The 22052-nt window shown below is 41.4% G+C and overlaps 2 protein-coding genes across 4 annotated transcripts in view; one reads left to right on the top strand and one right to left on the bottom strand.

Annotated features, from left to right (window-relative positions):
- Window positions 1-1327: 1327 nt before the first annotated feature.
- drc10 (dynein regulatory complex subunit 10) lies at window positions 1328-19475 on the bottom strand. The gene is made up of 5 exons (XM_078554067.1): window positions 19406-19475; window positions 11711-12496; window positions 4724-4957; window positions 2639-2710; window positions 1328-1836 (listed from the first exon to the last, which is right to left on the bottom strand). The coding sequence occupies exons 2-5, from the start codon at window positions 12437-12439 to the stop codon at window positions 1564-1566; spliced, it is 1308 nt and encodes a 435-aa protein (XP_078410193.1). The 5' UTR covers window positions 12440-12496; window positions 19406-19475; the 3' UTR covers window positions 1328-1563.
- A 194-nt stretch (window positions 19476-19669) lies between these two features.
- Window positions 19670-22052, top strand: part of tpcn1 (two pore segment channel 1) — a 129107-nt gene continuing 126724 nt past the window's right edge. For all 3 annotated transcript variants that reach the window (XM_078554065.1, XM_078554064.1, XM_078554063.1), the window contains exon 1: window positions 19670-19820. In XM_078554065.1, the coding sequence (XP_078410191.1) occupies window positions 19715-19820 (106 nt within the window). In that variant the 5' untranslated portion in view covers window positions 19670-19714. The remainder of the gene's footprint in view (window positions 19821-22052) is intronic.

Below are 22052 nucleotides of genomic sequence, written 5' to 3'. Positions count from 1 at the left end.
GTATCCAGGTTTGGGCTAACAAGCAGCAACTAACATTCGTGCCACACAAGTGTCAGGCAATGGCCATCTCCAATAAGAGAGAATCTAACCATCGCCCCTTGATGTTCAATGGCATTACCATCACTGAATCCCCACTATCAACATCCTGGGGGTTACCATTGACCAGAAACTGAACTAGACTAGCCATATGAATACTGTGGCTACAAGAGCAGCTCAGAGGCTAGGAATCCTGCGACGAGTAACTCACCTCCTGACTCGCCAAAACCTCTCCATCATCTACAAGGCACAAGTCAGGAGTGTGATGGAATACTCCCCACTGGCCTGGATGAGTGCAGCTCCCACAACACTCAAGAAGCTTGACACCATCCAGGACAAAGCAGCACATTTGATTGGCACATCATCTACGAACATTCACTCCCTCCACCACCGATGCACAGTAGCAGCAGAGTGTACCATCTACAAGATGCACTGCAGGAACTCACCAAGGCTCCTTCGACAGCACCTTCCAAAGCCATGACCACTACCATCTAGAAGGACAAGGGCAGCAGATAGATGGGAACACCACCACCTGGAGTTTCCCTCCAAGTCACTCACCATCCTTCACTGTTGCTGGGTCAAAATCCTGGAACTACCTAACAGCACTGTGCGTATACCTACACCACATGGACTGCAGCGGTTCAAGAAGGCAGCTCACCACCACCTTCTCAAGGGCAACAAGGGATGAGCAATAAATGCTGGCCCAGCCACCGAAGCCCACATCCCATGAATGAATTAAAAAAAAGGATATATGGAATGGTACATTTTATTAGATCTTCAAATTAGCACATCTCCTGCAGCATAATTTGCAGGCTGAGGAAGTCAGTTGTGCAGAACAGCTCGGTGTGGATACCACAGCAAGTCTTGGTCTGAGTGTGGGTATCTAACTGATATTTGGGGTGATTGTCAAGCAGATTGAAGGTGGGTCCATTAGCAAAAAAGAAGAAAATTTTGAAGTTTAAGCCTGGGAGTAAAACACTACTGGATGCATAGTGAAGCTGGGCTTTTAAATCAAGTTTGAATCTTGCAGAGGCCCTGCTCTTCTAAGTGAGTGTGTTGTGACTAGAGTTACAGTTAATTTCACCATTTTATTTCTTGCAGCATTAATCCCTTCACTTCAGAATTCACAACATTTAAAGTAACACTACTATAACAAAATTATTGTGTAATGACTTTATCTAGGAAAATAATTTTCGCCACATTGTTATTGGGTAGATTTCTTGGTAGAATATAATTGAGGAGAATATGTTTTTCTCCAATATGGTGGTGAATAATGGAAAGTAGAAAACCATTTGAGAGAAAAAGGCACCATTTAATCAACAACTGAGGTAACTATCAGATATGCTGATGCACAACAAGGAAAGTTGAAGACGTATTTTAATTTTTGGAGGCTATAGGATACGTTATTTAAATGTATACAGTAATAATAAGAAAAATGTTTCAATGGTATACAAAAAAAACTTGGGAGGATACATGCTTTTATTTTTTCACATTTTTTTATTCTGCTCTTGAATCTCCTCACTGTCTTCATTTTTTCTTTTTGCCTTTTCCCTTTTTCTTTTTCTTCAATGCTTTCAACAGTTGGCGCACTTTGTAACCTTTCCAGAAAGACTGGATTGTGACAGCTGCTTTTCCCATAAGATATGCTTGCTGCTCTTTGGCCTTTTTTTCCTCTGCCTTAATCTTTCTTTCTTCTACAATCTGAGAATATTCTGGTTCAAGCATGTTCATCTTTTGTTCTAGTTCGAACAGCAGAACTGCTTCTTCAGTATGTATTTTAAGGAGGTTCTCGTATTCATCCTGGTAGGATGCACATTTTTAATACATTTTAGTAATACATTGGTTTTAACACCGTGGAGTACTTAACAATTATGAAACTAACAAACTGATCTGTTTTTATTGAATATTAAAGCAAATCCAGTGTCAAATGAGTATTTTATTCAAACACTATATTAAATTGACTTTTAGAGATATTTTTCCGTGACAATATCTTTCAACAAACATCAAAAAAATATCTCATAGGTGACTATAGTTTGGTATTTCAAACACTTATTGGATGAATTTGTGTTTAGCCTTCTTCAATTGCAGGCCTCTCTCACCATTTCTGATGAAATTCTGATGACAGATTGCTCTGTCAATCCTTCTGCTACACAGGATGTTCAAAGGCATGTAAGAGCACCTTGAATTGTCCCGATCTCTCACCAGTATCAGATTTTTGAACTTTCTTTTTCAGTGATTAGCTAGTATTTGCTGAGTATGTTTTTACAGGGAAAAAGTCGCATGTTTTCTATTATGGCACAAGCCCTTGCAAGATCAAATGTTTCCTTGGGGAAAATTAGTACAAGCAATTCAGAAAAAAAATCTTCCTATGTTGTACCACTTAGTTCTCTACCTTGATTTCAGTGTTAACGATAGTGAAATATTCATCAAATTATTAATTAGATTTTTAATATAATCTCTACTACCCAGGCCTTACTCTGTCAAAAGTTGCATTCTTTCTACAAGACACTAAAGAACAGTAACTTCATAGTTATTGTACAAAAAGAAAAGAATAAAGAGAACATCTCTTAAGGATCTCACGATCCTTTGCCATCAAATGTACCTGTTTTTCTTGTAGGTCAGCATCATACTTCTGTATCCAGTTTTCAATCTCAGTTTCAATTTTGTATTTTCGCTAAAATAAGCCATAAAGATGTGATGTCAAATTCAGGCAACAAAAAAATTAATCCAGATAACTAGAAAATCATCCCTTAACCTTCTTCAGGCCAAGCCTGAACGTTGCCCTAGTGTTACTGTGTCTGGCCACGGTCTAGTTCAATATCTGAGGAGGTGCGAATTTAATTAACTTTGCAATCATTAATGAACATCCTGCTGTTGACCTTATGTTGGAGGGAAGGTCATTGGTGAAGCAGGTGAAGATAGTTGAGCCTAGGACACTAAAGTAGAGGACAGGGCATTATTATATTGACCTGAAGTCTCTGATAAAGACACTGTTAGCTTAACTTGAAACCTATAAAATTGAAGGCAAATTATTGATCTGGTTAAGAAATTGTCTGAGTGGAAGGAAACAAAGAATAGGTCTAATATGCAGGCACTCTAAATGGAAGAATGTGACTAGAGTGTCCTGTATTGACTTGTGTTAGGTCCTCAACTATTGACTGTATTTATTAACAACTTGGATGATGGAATAGAATGCCACGTAAATGCAAATTTGCCAATGGCTCAAAGATGGTGACATTGTAAGCACTGTAGATGGAAATATAAAATGATTATAGATTAAGGGAATGGGCAATACTGTGGAAAATGGATTTTAATGTAGGCAAATGTGAGGTCATCCACTTTGTACCTAAAAGGATGGAACAAGGTTCTTTCTAAATGCTGAAAAGCTACAAACAATAGAGGTCCAAAGAGATTTGGGGTCCAGGTGCATAGATCATTAAAAGGTCATGAACAGGTACAGAAAATAATCAAATAAGCTAATAGGCTACTTTATATCTTGAAGTGGCATATCATGGGATTACTCAGGCTTGACTAAATGCTGGTTTAAGATTTAAAAGTGCTTGCAGTTTGAAAAAAACGCTAGAGTGGACGTAGTAAGGAATGTGACCTTTGGGTCAGGTGAGGCGTTGATGACCAAACAATGGGCCAGGCCATGATAAGCTAAGGAACGTGACCATTAGGGCCAGGCTAAGATATGCAGATGACTGGACAATGTAGTAAATCATCAGAGTAGATAATGCAAAGTTCATGATTCACTAACTATGGGCATCGTTTGTGTTAAGGATCAGGTCATTCCATGACTATTTTGTAAACTCACATGTAATTGCGGACGTACTGAACTAGGCATACAAGATAAAAACAATGACAGTTAGTGGTAAAGCATCACAAAGATGGTATAAGTACATGATGGAAACGGTATCTTTGAATAGCCTCTTAGAGCTTTCTAAGAGTGCATTCCCCTGGGTGCATACTTGTATTGCATAAACTGCTGCTTGATTCACCTACAGCTGACTCTGTGTCGAGTGTCTTTAGATACTCCACAACAGTCTAAAGGACTAGAATACAAGGGGATAGAAGCCATGCAATAGCTATACAAAGCCCTGGTAAGACCACACCTAGAGTACTATGAGCCTCCAAGATTTAAATTACAGAGAGATTACACAAACTAGAGTTGTATTCCCTGGAACTTGGAAGGTTAAGGGGTGATTTGATCAAAACTTTCAATATATTAACAGGAGCAGACATGGTAGATAGAGAGAAACTCTTTTGGTTAGGGTGTCCGGGACTGGGGATATAGTAAGTTAGAGCCAGACATTTCAGGAATTAGGAAACATTTGTACACACAAAGGGTATTGGAAGTTTGGAACTCTCTTCCATAAACAACATCTTGTATTGCCGATGTTAAATTAATTGTTAACTTTAAATCTGAAATGGATAGATTTTTGCTAGCCATAAGTATGAAGGGAATTAAAGCAAAGGCAGGTAATAAATATGGAGTTAAGACGCATGATCTCAATGAATGGTGGAAAAGGCTCGAGGGGCTAAATGGCCTACTCCTGTTTCTTTGGTTGGATTTTTATTTTAAATCACCTGGCCATCAAAAATAATTATGTATTTCCACAAAAAATGCAAATCACATGGTATGGTTGTATTTGATAATGGCTGCTATTGGAGCATGACACTCTACCTTTCTTAAAGCTACTTCAGATTCTCTGTGTTCTATTATCGAGTTGTTCAACTGAGTTCGGAGCTGAGACATTTCTTCTTGGTATTTGGCAATTCTCCCTTCTGAATCTCTCTGATCAGATAGCTGTTGTTTTTCTGCATCTTGTTTAACCTGACGAATGTAATCTTCCGAGAACAAGTCAAGTTGAAGCAAGTTGGTTTTGAGCTTCCGAATTATCTCGCTCTTCTTCAACATCTGGTCATACAATTTAAAGTATATATGATGTTCAAGATACAATTAAAATATATTTTATTGTGCTAAAATGGGAATAGGATTTTTAAAACCACAGCTAATTAAATTTACCACTGAATATAATGTCCTATCCCTTTGGCAACATATACAGGGCAACGAGACAGACAAAACTTTAGTCCTCCAATTTCTCCCTCACACTGAAATATAGTCACCTGTTCACACATATGGCTACAGTGCTTGCAATCACAAATGTAATTGTACTGTAGGACCAGAAGATGCATTCCATGTTCCTTTACCTTAACACCCAAGTTTAAATCTTGCTCGTACTGCCGAAGTGAAAGTGTTCTCTCTGATAGCCATTAGTATCTAGAGTTCATAATCACAGAATTGTTACGGTGCAGAAGGAGGCTGTTCAGTCCATTGTGTCTGCACCAGCTCTCCAAATGAGCATTTTACTTAATGCCATTCTCCTGCCTTATCCCTGTAACCCTGCACATTCCTCCTTTTCAGGTAACAGTCTCATTCCTTTTTGAATGTCTCAAAGTAGATTGGATTTAGGAAGTTTTGTTTTCAGCAATTCACTTCTATTACTTCTTTCTTGAAAATGAACACTTATAATTCTATAACTGGTACCTTGCCCAAATGTTATTTGTTGAAGGGCAGAGGGAACATCCCTGCTAAAGTATAATCATAAAATCAAAATACTGCAGATGCTGGAAATCTGAAACAAAAACAGAAAATGCTGGAAAAGCTCAGCAAATCTGAAAGCACCTGTGGAGAGAAAAACAACATTAACGTTTCGAGTCCGTATAAGCCTTCTTCAGCTCTGAAGAAGGGTCATACGGACTCGAAACGTTAACTTTGTTTCTCTCTCCAAAGTATAATCATGTTGTTTTCAGCCCATGTTCACATACCTCTACTTCTGACTGTATTTATTCGCTGGCTAGGTGTTAAAAGTAGTTGTAGCAATCATTTTCTTTGGCTGACATTGGCTAACGTACTGCTACCCAGGGATCAATTCTGGAAAATCTTGTTTTGTATGGTTCAGTACTGCACAATGGGATTGTTTAACTGCTGAATATTAGAACTGGAATTTCTTGCTAACAGGAGCTTGCACTTACAGTCCTTTTTAATGTAAAAAGATGTCCTGAGATGTTTCAGAAGCATAATGAGGGGGAAAAAATCGACACTAAGCCAAAGGAGATATCAGGGAGACAGGGCTGTAGATAACCAAAAGCTTAGTCACGGAGGTGGATTTTAAGGGAAGTTTTAAAGGAGGCAAGGGAAATGGAGAGAATGCAACAGTATATGCCCTAAGTGGCAAAAGGCACGTCGGCCAATGTTGCCAAAGGGAGGAAGATGCTCAAGAGGCAATGAGAGAAATGGAGTTGGGGTTGTAGAGTTGTAGTGATAGAGAATTTAGAGCTAGCAATGCTAATAGAGGTTTAAACTTTGGATGAGAAAACTCATCCCCAAGTCTGCCTGCATTTGATCAATTGACAGCCATACTTAGGCCATAAAAATGACTTGCGTCATACTAGTACAATAAATTGAGGCTAAGGTACAATTTGTAAGGTGCGCACAGTGAGTGTAGCTGCACCAGATGGACTTCAGTCATTCAAGAAGGTGGCTCACTACCACCTTCTTAAGGCAATTAGAAAATGAAAAAATGCTTTATTCTGAACATAACACATGCGATATTAGGGCTAGTTGCATCCGAAGCTGAGATTAGTGCAAGAAATAAAAATGTTCAATTCGATAACTCAATAGGAACAATATACTGACCAGAAAATAATTGCAATTGAAATAAAAGTTTTTTTGCCTAAATTGTTGATATTAATCAGAGGATAACTTGCTCAACAAAGCAGGAATTTGGTGAAAGTGGGAATTAACTAATTAGTGGGTGAGCAATACAAATAGTGTGTTGTTATCAAACTTAAGTTTAACCTAACACATCTTCCCCTCACCACCCCTGTCAACATTCTGTAGGGACTATTCCCTCCGGGACACCCTGGTCCACTCCTCCATCACCCCCAACACCTCATTCCTTTCCCACGGCACCTTCCCATGCAATCACAGAAGGTGCAACACCTACCCCTTTACCTCCTCCCTCCTCGCCATCCAAGGGCCCAAACACTCCTTTCAGGTGAAGCAGTGCTTCACTTGCACCTCCTTCAATTTTGTCCAATGCATTTGCTGCTCCCAATGCGGTCTCCTCTACATTGAGGAGACCAAACGCAGACTGGGTGACCGCTTTGCAGAACACCTTTGGTCTGTCCACAAGCATGACCCAGACCTTCTTGTTGCTTGCTATTGCAACACACCATCCTGCTCTCATGCCCACATGTCCGTTCTTGGCCTGCTGCAATGTTCCAGTGAAGCCCAATGCAAACTGGAGGAACAGCACCTCATCTTCCAATTAGGCACTTTACAGCCTTTCGGACTTAACACTGGATTCAACAACTTCAGACCATGAACTCTCTTCTCTATCTTCACCCCTTTTTCAATCCCTTTTAAAATTTATTTTTATTTACTTATTTTTATTTTTATTCATTTATTCATTGTTTATCCCCTATTATCCCCTTTTTTATCCCTTTTTTTATCCTTTTTCCCCAACCACCGCCCCCTCCCTCCCACTCACACCCAAAAGGGCCATCTGTTATTTATTCCATGTTGTTCCTTCACAGAGTGCTGACCCTTGTTCTGCTATTCACACGTTCTGCATTATCATTATGCCACTATCAACACCTTTAGTCCTTACCACCACCATTAACACACCCTTTGTCTTGTGTCCACGACATCTTTGTCAATCTCCCCTTAGCCACCACCTATCACTGACCTTCTATCCAGCTTCACCTGCTCCACCCCCACTTAAACAGTATAAATTCCATCACATTTCTGCTTCTCTTTAGCTCTGAAGAGTCATGCAGACTCAAAACGCTAACTCTGTTTCCCTATGCACAGATGCCATCAGACCTGCTGAGTTTTTCCAGCATTTTCTGTCTTTATTTAAGTTTAACCTAGTTTTCTTACTTCATTACTTTAGGTAAATACTGCAAGTCAGTGACAGTTAAGCTCTAAGAGGATCCCTGACTAGATATTACTTATTGTGGCTGACAGTTGACTGACCAGTTATAACTAGTGTGTTTCTAAAAGATATATATCAGAGAAATATCTGCTAAAGCATAGAGCTGGGTGAATCTGCAAAATGCAATCGTTTAATACAGAGTGACAATGTGAATTAGGTACAGAGGGAAAGGAGATGTTAAGTAATTTAAATGAAGGGAGAACAGTAAATATAAAACAATCAGGGTAATTAATTAGATCTAAGGGATTAAAATTAACTAAGTAGAGGATACCAACATTAAAGGATTTGAATTGCATTAAATAATCTGTTATATAGGTAAATAAGAATAAGGGCATACTATATTATTTTTATATAACATACAGTACATAGAGTAGGGGCTGGTTTCCCAGTTGGCTAGATATGGTTCAGAATAATGCCAACAGCGCAGGTTCGATTCCCATTCAGCTGAGGTAGACTTGAGATCTACCTCTTTGCCCTGCCCCTGAGAGTGGAAGGCAATGGTAAACCACCACTGACAAAAAAAAACTGTTAATAAAATTGTTCAGGATGAAACATCTACAGACAATTAGCCAAAGACCAGCCTTTGTGAAACTCCCTTGTGATCTGGGCCATATCTTTTAAGCATTTGTACTCTTAATCTCTCTGAAAGATGACCAAATTAATGTGAGCAAGATGGTTTGGTTCAACCCCACGCAAGACTCACATCAGCAGTTGCAGAAATACCTGTCAATCCCCCTATCAAATCCCCTGTGACCACCGCGTTTATACATTTCACTGTGCACCCCTGTCCAGTCATTTGCAGAGCAACTGGGCAGAGCACACATGATGATGATGACAGTACATAAAGTTTTAAACAAAATGATGGAACGGCTGAGACCAATTTCCTGCAATTTCTGTGCCCTGTAGGAACTCCAGGGCATGTTGTGTGTCCTCGTAAACACAGGTGCAGCAAGTGCCTCCAGCTGTTAGAACCTAAGCTCAGAGTTTCTGAGCTTGACTAGCAGCTGGAGTCTCTGCAGGACATACAGGGGGTTGAGAATTTTCTGGAGTGCACATTCCAGAGATGGTCTACCCACAGGTACAATCTAAGCAGATGGCTGTCCAGCAGGATAGGAAGAGACAGGCAATGCAGGAATACACTGGAAGTGCGGTGCTCTCAAACCAGTTTTCAGCGTTGAATGTCTGTGAAGGCTTTGACACCTTGGAAGAGTGCAGTCTGGAGCACACCCACCACACCATGGAACAAATGTTACACTCCTAGGTCTCTATTTTGGTTAGGGGATACAGGACACTGGACTTCAACTTCCACAAAAATAAATATGCAACGTGACCACTTAAGGAAGTGAGTGACATTACTGAACCTGAGCAGGAACATGTGGTAGTCCTATATTTATAAAACAATCCTTATGTTTTTTAAACTTTACTCTTTATACTCAGCTTCATCTATGTGCACCTCTCACCACTCCCCTATTAACAACTCAGACTGTAATATTTCATCAGGAACGAAATAATGCACCTTCAGTACCTGCCAACTCCAAAGCGTCAGATGTGCCCTGCTAACCCACTGCATGTCTTCATAACTGTTGTGCAATGATAATAAAATATAATACAGGTTATATGAAAGCTACAACTTGTGTACATTATACAGTATGTGAAACAACTCTCTACCTATTTTTTTTATTAATTCAAGGGATGTGGGCTTTGCTGGCTAGGCCAGCATTAATTGCCCATCCCTAGTTGCCCTTGAGAAAGTGATGCCTTCTTGAACCGCTGCAGTCCAAGTGGTGTAGGTACACCCACAGTGCTGTTAGGGAGGGAGTACAAGGATTTTGACACAGCGACAGTGAAGGAACAATGACATAGTTCCAAGTCAGGATGGTGAGTGGCTTGGAGGGGAACTTGCAGGTGGTGGTGTTCCTATCTATCTGTTGCCCTTGTCCTTCTAGATGCTCGCGGTCATGGGTTTGGAAGGTGCTGTCTAAGGAGTCTTGATGAGTTCCTGCAGTGCATCTGACAGATGGTACACGCTGCTGCCACTGTGCGTCAGTGGTGGACGGAGTGAATGTTTGTGGATGTGGTGCCAATCAAGCGGACTGCTTTGTCCTGGATGGTGTCAAGCTTCTTGAGTGTTGTTAGATCTGTACTCATCCAGACAAGTTAGATCTGTACTCATCCTGACTTGTGCCTTGTAGATTGTGGACAGGCTTTGGGGAGCTAGGAGGTGAGTTACTTGCCACAGGATTCTAAGCCTCTCACCTGCTCTTGTGGCCACAGTATTTACATGGTTAGTTCAGTTCAGTTTCTGGTCAATGGTAACCCCCCAGGTTATTGATAATGGGGGATTCAGCAATGGTAATGCATTTGAGTGTCAAGGGAAGATAGTTAGATTTTCTCTTATTGGAGATGGTCATTGCCTGGCACTTGTGTGGCGCAAAGGTTACTTGCCACTTGTCAGCCCAAGCTTAGATGTTGTCCAGGTCTTGCTGCATTTGGACATGGACTGCTTCAGTATCTGAGAAGTCGGTAATGGTGCTGAACATTGTGCAATCATAAGCGAACATCCCCACTTCTGACCTTATGATGGAAGGAAGGTCATTGATGAAGCAGCTGAAGATGGTTGGGCCTAGGACACAATGCCGAGGAACTCCTGCAGTGATGTTCTGGAGCTGAGATGATTGGCCTCCCAACCACAACCATCTTCCTTTGTGCTAGGTATGACTCCAGCCAGCGGAGAGCTTTCTCCCTGATTCCCATAACTCCAGTTTGCTAGGGCTCCTTGATGCCACACTCGGTCAAATGGGGCCTTGATGTCAAGGGCAGTCACTCTCAGTTCACCTCTGGAGCTCAGTTCTTTTGTCCATGTTTAATCAAGGCTGTAATGAGGTCAGGAGCTGAGTGGCCCTAGTGGAACCCAAACTGAGCGTCAGTGAGCAGGTTATTGCTAAGTGAGTGCCGCTTGATAGCATTGTTGATGACCCCTTCTATCACTTAACTGATAATTGAGAATAGACTGATGGGGCGGTAATTGGTCAGGTTGGATTTGTCCTGTTTTTTATGTACAGGGCATACCTGGGCAATTTTCCACATTGCTGGGTAGATGCCAGTGTTGTGGCTGTACTGGAACAACTTGGCTGGGGGTGCGGCAAGTTCTGGAGCACAAGTCTTCAGTACTATTGCCGGAATATTGTCAGGACCCATAGCCTTTGCAGTATCCAGTGCCTTCAGCCGTTTCTTGATATCACGTGGAGTGAATCGAATTGGCTGAAGACTGGCATCTGTGATGTTGGGGACCTCTGGAGGAAGCTGAGATGGATCATCCACTCGGCATTTCTGGCTGAAGATTGTAGTAAATGCTTCAGCCTTATCTTTTGCAATGACGTGCTGGGCTCACCCGTGTTTGAGGATGGGGATACTTGTGCAGCATCCTCCTCCATGTACTGAAATCTACAGCATTTTGGTTAAAATGTACCAGAAATAAGCATATTGTGACTTTTGCTAATATACTTTACACCTCTCGCAGGCCCCAGATTACAATATTGAAACATGATTCAAAATCTGATGCATGTTTTTATGTGCTCTTAGAAGTGTAAGTTTTGTCTGTTACAACTTTTGGCATTTGTTGCTATTTAGCATGAGACATCAGATATACAATATATGTAAGAGTTTACCTCATTTTCTTTATCTTGGATGGCTGCTGCCAGTTCGGCCTCCAAAGTTGCAATAATTTCTGTGTTTTGCTTATCTTGGTTAATGATTTTTTTCACAAATTCAAACTTTTCTTTCTCTTCAGTGGGTGTTATCAGAAGTCTCTCAAACACAAAGTCTCTCAGTTCCATTAGCAACAGAATGAGATCTACATAGATGTGATTTCGGGTTTGACATTCTGTTTGGATTATTTGATATGCTGAGGGATTTCCCTGAAAGAGTCGAAGGACGTTTTTAACTGAGCTACCAAAGGCCTGCTGAATGGTTTTAACATCTAGCTTATTCTCTTTGATTTTTACTTTGTGTATTGCAATCTCATTTTCCTCTACAGGATAGTTTTCTTTGCGCAGTTTGCCAACAGCAAAATTCAGATGTTGCTCTAGTCTGTTATGCTCCCTTAGAGCACATGTCAACTCTAAACCAATAGCAACATTGAACCTGTCCAGGTTGGCAACTATATGAGGAATCAAAGTGACTATTTCTATTTTCTTAATAGTATTTTCAATTACAGAAATAATCCGCTCTGCTTCAATTGATGCAAGCTTTTTTCTAACAGGTTCCAAAATTCGCAGTGCATCCACTTTGGGTGTGATCTCTTGCAAAGATGCATCATAATCAGTTGTGGTCCTACTGATGGTTTCTATATTTTTGTCTTCTAATTGCTGACTCTGTACCATCGTTTCACTTGTCATTGTTTCCTTCTTCAGTAGATTTTTCTCATATCTTTAAATCTGCAGTGAGCTGTATTGCTGAAACATATAACAATATATTCTTCTAATGTCTGTAGCAGTGTTCTTTTCAAAATCTTTCTTTAAATTCACAGATGTGCACAGCACAGAGGGAGGCCAATCGACCATGGTGCCTATACGATTTGCTTCAGCAGTAAAAAGCAAAGCCCGGTAATCCATCGCTATATCTTTCAAGAGTAGCAACAAATCAACTTATTTTTGTCTTTTTTTAAAATTAAAGTTCAACAACTTTAGATGTTAGACAATATTTTCCCTTAGACAGTACATGCTGGTAATGGTCGCTGGCTATAGCAGAGCCACACTGAGTAGAGGAGGTATGGCTGATTCTTCAGCTGGGGGATCCCCTAAGGGAACACTATCAGTGGGATGGCCCTCATCCCTGAGATCTACCAGCCTTTCTTCAGCGTCTCTCTTCAGAACACATGCTGCCTGGCCTGGCAAGCTTTTTTTTTGTTTTGATTTTACTTCAGATTTCCAGCACCTGCAGTATTTTGTTATGACTGACTTAATTATCACCTACCAAATTTGGCTTGTCATTTCCCCTCACAACATTTTTTTTTGCATATAAAGAAAGACTTGCATTTATATAGTGCGTATCATGACCACAAAATTCCCAAACTGTTCCACCACAGTAAGTGCTTTTGAAGTATAATCACATTGTAATGTGGAAACACAAACAGTAATTTGATAATTACACATTACATAGAATATATAGAAAAGAAACAGGCCATTTGGCCCAACCAGTCCATGCCAGTGCTTATGCTTCACTTGAGCCTCCTCCAATCCTTCCTCATCTAACTCTATCAGCATAACTCCCTATTTCTTTCTCCTTCAAATTCCTATCTAGCCTCCTCTTAAATCTGTACTATTCGCCTCAACTACTTATATACACCGCGTTCTGGTTAAAGAAGTTTCTTCTGAATTCCCTATTTGATTTATTTACCATTTTAAATTGATGGCTTCTAGCTTTACTCCTCCCCGCAATTGGAAACACATTCCCTGGGCATAAGTTTTGCCTCGGGGGGAAACGGAACCTGTGCCCGGGGCAGGGGGAAAGTCACTCGTTGGTATTTTGTCCGGGGCACCCTCTTAATCCACAAGGAGACAGGATCCCTGTCCAATGACGGGTGGTGAGTGGGCTCTTGAAGCTGGATGCCCGATCAGAGGCTCTTCAGCTTTACAGGTGCAGTTGTATGCAGTAAAAGGTAAGTTACTTAGAGGGTGCTTCAATAAGAAAGTGCCTTCCTAGCCATTTAAAAAAAAATGAATTCCAAATACAAAAAGCAACCATGGGGTGGGGGGTGGGGAGTGGCAGTGCTAGGAGCCCCTCTACAAGGCAGTCTTTGGCTGCACCTCCATCCAGTCAGCATCCTTAATCCCCGTTAACAAGGCACATAATGAGCCTAAAATACTGAGAGTGCTGGAGATCTGAAATAAAAACAAAAAGTGGTGGAAAAACTTGGAAGAAGAGTTATATTGAACTCGAAACATTAACTCTGTCTCTCTCTCCACAGATGCTGCCTGACCAGTTTTTCCAGCATTTTCTGTTTTTATTACTTAATGAGTCAACTGCTTGCCTGCCTTGTGGAGTGCATGGCCTTCCCAGGCCCTGAACCCACATCAGCCAAATTTTCCCACACCCGGAACGGAGCCAGGAAACCATCTGGTTTGTAAATATTAGGCCCCAAAAATTCAGCTTTCAGTGTCTACTCTATCAAAACATTTCATAATTTTAAAGACTTCTATTAGGTCATCTGTCTGCCTAGAAAAAGAGACCAAACCTGGCCATCCTTTCCTAATCTGTTTGATATCATTCTTGTCAATCTTTTTGGGTCCTCTCCACACCTTTGTGTCCATATCCTTTTTATAACATGGTGACTGGAGCACCACTCAGTCCTCCAAGTATGGTCTAATGAAAGTTCCATACAAGTTTAACTAATTTTTCAATTCTATCTAGAAATAAACCGTTATACTTAGTTTCCTTCTTTTATGGCCTTATTGACCCGTGCCGCAACTTTTAGTGATTTGTTCCTCTACCACATTTAGATGCTTATTTACTAAATAATACGCAGTTTTCATATTTTTCTTATTAAAATATAATACCACGTACTCGCCTGTGATGACATTCATTTGGTAATTATATGTTCATTTGGTAATTATATGTTCATTCTTCCAAGTTTATCAATGTTTTGAGGGAATCCAAATATTTGGATTTTTGTCTGTGTTTTTGGTGTGGAGCCATTATGGGTTGGCACCTGTAGGAATGACCTTTGGTTGACTGGAAATTGTAATATTTAAGGTACAGAATGTACCAAGGTCTCAGAACAGGGGCTACCTGTTGGGAGACGTAACAGGTCATAGATCAGTCCAAAGGCAGTTGTTAGTAGCAGCTCAGCTGGGGTGCTGGGGCACAGAGAGAGCCTGAGAGCAGTGTCAGCTCAGTGAAGCTGATGTAGTTATCTGCTCTGTGAAGGGCAGTTGTTGGCAGCAGCATAGCTGAGGAGCTATGACTGCCTGTGTTTAACGCTGGAGTGTAGCCTGGCCAACACAGTGGAATGCAATCTCAGAAGTGGGTCTGCTCAGCTGGAAAAGAAGGCTGGATCTGGGAGCAGATAGATCCAAGAGAGATCTGGAATACTGTGCCTTTTAGTGAGGATTGTACCCTGTGGAACTTGGGTGGAGTAGAGCTGCTGTCAGCTGGGGATTGGAATAGCTCTTTGAAGGAGAGGAGCTGAAATTTCTCATGAGGAAGACAGAGTTTTAAGGATTTTTGTGACTCACAGTGATCACTGAAGTCTAGGTGGGTTGCTGAGAAAACTTGTGGGATCTGTCTTGGTTGTGTCTGACATTTAATGTGCAGTTTGTGGTATGTTAGACCACAGTTTGCCTGTTAATTCATGTTTACCTCATGTTAATTCTGGATGTTAGAATATAAGATAGATAGTGCTGCTTTGTTGATTCTTGTTTAGTAAAATTATTTCTGTTTGTTTAAAATTGTGGAATCTTGTGGCTTTATTCTCTTAGTAAATACCTGGGATTTCAAATTTTGTCCATAACAAATTTACTGGTCCGTAACTGGACCCTAACAAAATTGTGGCTCTCATCCGAAGATCATAACAATCTCTTCTTGTAATGTGTTACAGTCCTCCTTAGTGCTGACTGTCCCTCCCAATTTGGTGTCATCCGCACATTTAGAAATTGTGTTTTTGATTCCAAAGTCTAAATCATTAATAAAAATAGTAAACAGAATTTTATTTTAGTAATGTTGGTTGAGCAAAACTGCCCTTGCTCTTCTTTGAAATAATACCATGGGATCTTTCACGTACACCTGAGTAAACAGATGGAGTTTAGCATCACATCCAAAAGACTATGGGCGGAATCTTCTAGCAATGGGCAGCTTGGAGGGCGGGGGAATTTGGCATGAGGCCAACAATCAGTTTCCGACAGCGGGATGAAATTTAGCAATTATGTTCTCGGGACTTCAAAGTAGGCTAAAGGTAGGTCGAGATTCCATTTTGCATACATTAGCATATCATGCATGCTCATTAAAAGGCCACCTTGCCTGAATTAAGACCACCGCAACGAGAAATTAGAACGTTCACATTCACGACTGCGCATAAGTGGTGCGCACTGGCCAGGTTGACTTCTTCCATCATTAGCAGTGAGTTGCCGCTGCATTGCCGTCTTTGGGGAACGCCTGTAAATGCCACCCTATGCTTGAGATTAGGTGGTGGCAGTGCAATTTGCACGGAAGATGACTAAGGGAGTGAGGAAGGGTGGAGGAGTGGCCGGGCAAAGGTGGAAGGGTTAGTGCAAGCTGTCCAGGGAGGGATATTGTAGGTAGTCCAGGTACCCTTTAAATATGGTACCTGGATCTTTGACCACTTGAGATAACGGCGGGGACAGTGACTTCCTGCCTGCCCCCGCTATGAGAATTGGCGAGCTCCTTCTAGATGCATAAGTAACGAGCTAAATAGCACAAGATCAGCTGGCTAGGCCAGCATTTATTGTCCATCCCTAATTGCCCTTGAGAAGGTGGTGGTCAGCTGCCTTCTTGAACCGCTGCAGTCCCTGTGGTGTAGGCACACTCACAGTGTTGTTAGGAAGGGAGTTCCAGGGTTTTGACCCAGGGATAGTGAAGGAATAGCGATATATTTCCAAGTCAGGATGGTGAGTGGCTTGGAGGGGAATTTCCAGGTGGTAGTGTTCCCATGTATCTGCTGCCCTGTCCTTCTGGATGGTAGTTGTCGTGGGTTTGGAAGGTGCTGCCTAATGAGCCTCAGTGAGTTTCTGCAGTGCATTTTGTAGATGGTGAGACTTGAACAAACAATTTTCTGACTTCAAGGCAAGAATGCTACCTCTGAGCCAGATATAAATTGGGGCATTGGCAGGGGATAGACTAGAAACGTTACCTAAGATTTTTAGAATTCATGTAAAAAAAATTAGAGAGGAGTACATTCAGTGAAGTTGATGTACACAACATACATTACAGCTGATGGGATTGATCTATTAAGATTTGTTCAGTAAGAATATATTATTTGGAGAGGTACATTGAATATACTTTCACAACAGAAGGAGGTAACTTACAATAAAAGTGCATAAGGTAAATCACATTGAATCACAATTTAAATATAGTTTAGTATATACAGGAAATTTTTAATAGATTTTTTTACTGTTCTTCCCATTCACTCTCCATAAGCTTGAGTTCATCCAAAACTGCTGCAAAACTTGCACCAAGTCCCATTCACACATCATCCCTGTGCTCACTGGTGTACACTGGCTCCTGGACTGGCAATGCCTCGATTTTAAAATTCCCTTGTTTTCAAATCCCTCACTATTGCTGTGACTTCCTCAGCTCTACAACCTTTTGAGATCTCTACACTCCTACAATTCTGGTCTCATGCACATCCCCAATTTTCATCACTCCACCAATGGTGGTCTTGCCTTCAATCATTCAGACTCTAAGCCATGGAACTCCCTCGCTACACCTTTGGGCCGCTCCTCCTTTTAATTTACTCCTTAAAACCTCTTTGTCCTACACCTGTCCTAATATCTCCTTATGTCGCTCAGTGTAAAAATCTGCCTGATTTTCCGTGAAACACCTTAGAACATTTTATGATGTTAAAGGCACTATATAAATGCAAGTTGTTGTTTGCTCTGAGATGAAACATGCTCCCACAGAAGGAATGTGAATGTCCATAAATTGATTTCCACAGTAGGGAGGTTAACTTTATTTGTACTGGTAGTCAAGATAAAGTTTTTTTATTCTTTTGTGGGATGTAGATGTCACTGACAAAGCCAGAATTTGTTGTCCATCCCTAATTGCCTTCAAACCAAACATTTCAGAGGACAGTTAAGTCAACCAAAGGTAAGAATGGTAGATTTCTTTCTCCAAATGCAATTGGTGAACCAGATGGGTCTTTATGACAATTAATGATATTTCATGATAAAAACAAAAATAAAAATACCTGGAAAAACTCAGCAGGTCTGACAGCATCTGCGGAGAGGAACACAGTTAACGTTTCGAGTCCGTATGACTCTTCAACAGAAGAGAGGTGAAATATAAGCTGGTTTAAGGGGGTTGGGGATGGTGGGGGTGGCGGGGGGGGGGGGGGGGGGGGGGTGATAAGTAGAGCTGGAAAGGGGGCCAGTGATAGGTGGAGATTCCCCAAAGATGTCATAGGACAAAGAGGTGTTGACGGCAGTGATATTAGCTAAGAAATGTGCTAATAGGTGACATTAAGGGTAGAAAGCAGGACGAGCAAGGTACAGATAGCCCTAGTGGGGGTGGGGTGGGGGAAAGGGATCGAAATAGGCTAAAAGGTAGAGATAAAACAATGGATGGAAATATATTTAAAAATAATGTAAATAGGTGGGAAAAGAAAAATCTATATAAATTATTGGAAAGAAGGGGGATCGGAAAGGGGGTGGGGATGGAGGAGAGAGTTCATGATCTAAAATTGTTGAACTCAATATTCAGTCCGGAAGACTGTAAAGTGCCTAGTCGGAAGATGAAGTGCTGTTCCTCCAGTTTGTGTGAACTTCACTGGAACAATGCAGCAAGCCAAGGACGGACATGTGGGCATGAGAGCAGGGTGGAGTGTTGAAATGGCAAGCAACAGGGAGGTCTGGGTCATGCTTGAGGACAGACTGAAGGTGTTCCGCAAAGCGGTCACCCAGTCTGCGTTTGGTCTCGCCAATGTAGAGGAAACCGCATTTCATGGTCAGTCATCATTATGTATTTCAGATCTATTAATTGAATTTAAATTCCACCAGATGCCAAGGTGGGATTTGAACCTATGTCCTCAGAGCATTAGGCTGGGCCTCTGGATTAGTAATCCAGTGACATTACCACTATATCACCATCTCCCCAGTGATATATTTGCCTTGTGATCACAGCCACAATGTGAAGAATTCTGTCAAGACAGGGAATTGTTTAAATTAGGAAAAAATAAAGTTTTATTTAAATATTCAAGTGACATTTAGTATTCAGTAAGCACTTTGTAACCTATAAAAAAGAATGAACTTGTGCTGTGCAAGGCTACCTGGAACTGAGCAGTAAGTCTCTCAGCCCCAGTAAAAAGCCACTTTGACAGTCAAGTTGATCAATCATAATCAATGTCCTGAAGTTATATTGGTTTGGCCTGCCTCAATTTATGGACAACGAGGGCCCAGTGATCCAAGGTCAAGAATATAACTTCGGAGTCTCCTGGTTCCCAAGCCTCGCAAGCAGGATGCTCACTGTGGGTATCCACTAATCTTCTCTCGGAATTGGCATCTGCTGACACCTCAACCTCACCCACTTGGGACTACAAATCGCAGCAGCACTCCCCAGCTCCAGCCCATTTCAACAGGCAAATCCCCGGCTGTGAATCCCCTTATCCCTCAGCAGCGAACAAACGGACTCACCCATCTCCGCGCTTCTGTTTGTGAGGAGTCAGTTATTCTGTTGCTAAGATACATGCGACCTTTCCCCCCTGACCCCGTGACGCTCGCAGCTTTCCGGACTCACGTTGGTGCTGGAAGAGGGGCGGGGCTTTAGAACCAACCTGTTGGACGCCGCGCTTTGATTGACGTTCCTATTGGAGCGGGCCTGCCAGGCCGATGGTCAGTCTGGACCAATCATCGGCTAGAAGTGAGGCAGGGCCCCGCCCCTTCCCCTCCCGCGTGAAGTTAGCTTGATCGGCAGCGAGAGTTTGTTGTACGCGGACGGACAAGATGATGGCGGTGGCACTCCCCGTGGACGATGATGTCCCTTTAATCTTGACAGAAGACAACACGGGGATCAACGCCGACCATGACAGAGACGAAATCCCTAACGAAAGTAGGCATTATGATCTGTTATACTTTTAATGTCAGAGTTTTAAGGGATGCAACTTTCTTGGCCCCCGGTGGCTGTTGTCCCTTTCTGCATCTTGTTTTTCCGTTTCATTGCATCAAGTTGCCTCCGATTCTCTGCTCCCTGTAGTGTCTGTGTGATCTTCTCAAAATACAGCGAAAACTCACCGGATTCTGCTTTATCGCACGGGCGGTCAACGGGCTTAGTGTCGAACAGCAAATAAAAACAGAATGTTCTGGAAACACACATCAGTTCAGGTAGCATCTGTGGAGGAAGGGTTAACGTTTCAGGTCCGTGACCTTTCGTCAGAACTGATGGTGCAGAGCGGGCTGGGGGAGATTACATATATTGCAGGTTTGGGAGGAGGGTGTGGGGATGATACACTCTTAAAAAACCTCAGCAATCTTTACCATTCCTTACCTTGCATCAGAGAGATATAGTACACAAGGAGGCCATTTGGTCCATCCTGCCTTTGCTGGCCCTTTGAAAGAACTATCCAATCAGTTCGATTCTCCTTGCACTGCAACATTTGCTCCTTCAAGCATTTATCCAGTTGTCATTATTGAATGTGCTTCCACCATCCTTTCAGGCAGTGCATTCCAGATCATAACTTGCAGCTTGTTTTTCAGATTGTTAGTGTCTTCAATACTGAATTTATTAATAAGGAAGACAATAGTGTACTGCAGTTGCTATGATTTAATAGCTGCTTCAACATCATATTGAAGAGATTTATGTTGTTTTCTTTGGGATTTGACAGGTTTTAGGGGACAACTCTTCCCTCCTATTTAGAGATAGGGTCAGGTTTTATTGTGACTCATTGTTCTTTCAATGCTTATCTAGTATCCCTATACTTTCACCTATATAAAACTAGTTGCTATCAATCATTAACCATCTGTTGCATAAAGGCCTATTGTATTATTTCTAACTATATTCCTGGTGATATTCACTGGAAATAACCTGTGTCTCAGTTCTCTCCTCATCTGTATTTCGCCATCCCTGCATTAGCCTAATGAATCTACTCTGTCTGCTTTTGGTGGCTTTAATATCTTTTCTATGATGCCTAAATTTGGACTCTAACTATGTCTTAACCAATGTTTTTTTAATAAATTAATCATTGCACTTTTCTCCTATTTATAAAACACAAAATTCTATTGGGCATTTTAATGGCTTTATCTACCTGCACTCAAACTTTCAACAACAACTTGTATTTATATTGCAGTTTTAATGCAATAAAACCTCCCAAGGCACTTCACAGGAGGAATTATACATTTTATCCCCAGATTCATCTGTTCATCTACATCCTTCAGTGTCTTAAAATTAAGTGTACCCTCAACCTTGGTTTTCCTTCGGCCTCACAGTTAGCCACATTGCATCTGCCAGCTGTTTGCCCATTCCAGTAACCGGTCTTTGGCTTCCTGAGCTTACATTACAATAACTTACATTTTCACAATATTTTTAAAGTAGAAGAACATCACAAGCACTTTGAAGAAGCATATTTAGACAAAAATTGGCACCAAAATCAAAGGAGGAAATATTAGGATGGGTGGTTAAAGAGGTAGGTTATGAGAAGATTCTTAATGTAGGAGAGACAAATAGATTTTGGAATGTAATTTTAGATTGAAAAAAAAATTGTTATCAATTGCTGGAAGTGTGAGCTGGCAATGGCGTGACAAAGACAACATGGCATCTGGGACATTGGTGAACGGGGCCAACAGTCTATTTCCTTAAGCAACGAGGTTTAAGGATTGAGAAAGAAACAACATTAATAAAGAAGAAAATAGTTTGAGTTAAAGTTACGTGGAGTAAGTAGCTAGCCATAGTCCACAAAGGACCATAGTACAGAAATAGAAATAAAGAGAGATTTTTTTTTAATCATTCCTGGGATGTGTGGGCTTCGCTGGCTGGGACAGCATTTATTGCCCATCCCTATTGCCCTTGAGAAGGTGGTGGTGAGCTACCTTCTTGAATCGCTGCAGTCCATGTAGTGTGGGTACACCCACAGTGCTGTTAGGAAGGGAGTTTCAGAATTTTGACCCAGCAACAGTGAAGGAACGGCGATATATTTCCAAGTCAGGATGGTGAGTGACTTGGAGGGGAACTTGCAGCTGGTGGTGTTCCCATGTATCTGCTGCCCTTGTCCTTCTAGATGGTAATGGTTGTGGCTTTGGAAGGTGCTGTCGAAGGATCCTTGGTGAATTACTGCAGTGCACCTTGTAG

Source organism: Cetorhinus maximus, chromosome 12 (genome assembly GCF_964194155.1).
Source record: "Cetorhinus maximus chromosome 12, sCetMax3.hap1.1, whole genome shotgun sequence".
In the NCBI taxonomy this organism is placed as follows: domain Eukaryota; kingdom Metazoa; phylum Chordata; class Chondrichthyes; order Lamniformes; family Cetorhinidae; genus Cetorhinus; species Cetorhinus maximus.
The sequence above is the reverse complement of the archived record's forward strand: the minus strand, read 5'-3'. Positions and strand labels throughout refer to the sequence as shown.

What these genes read in the sequence shown, in the direction of transcription:
- drc10 (XM_078554067.1), bottom strand. Translation starts at nt 12,439, where the DNA reads ATGACAAGTGAAACGATGGTACAGAGTCAGCAATTAGAAGACAAAAAT. An exon ending in TCCAAGATAAAGAAAATGAG is followed by an intron (nt 4,958 to 11,710) that starts GTAAACTCTTAC and finishes TTGTATGACCAG; the next exon opens with ATGTTGAAGAAGAGCGAGAT. An exon ending in CTGAAGTAGCTTTAAGAAAG is followed by an intron (nt 2,711 to 4,723) that starts GTAGAGTGTCAT and finishes GGCTTATTTTAG; the next exon opens with CGAAAATACAAAATTGAAAC.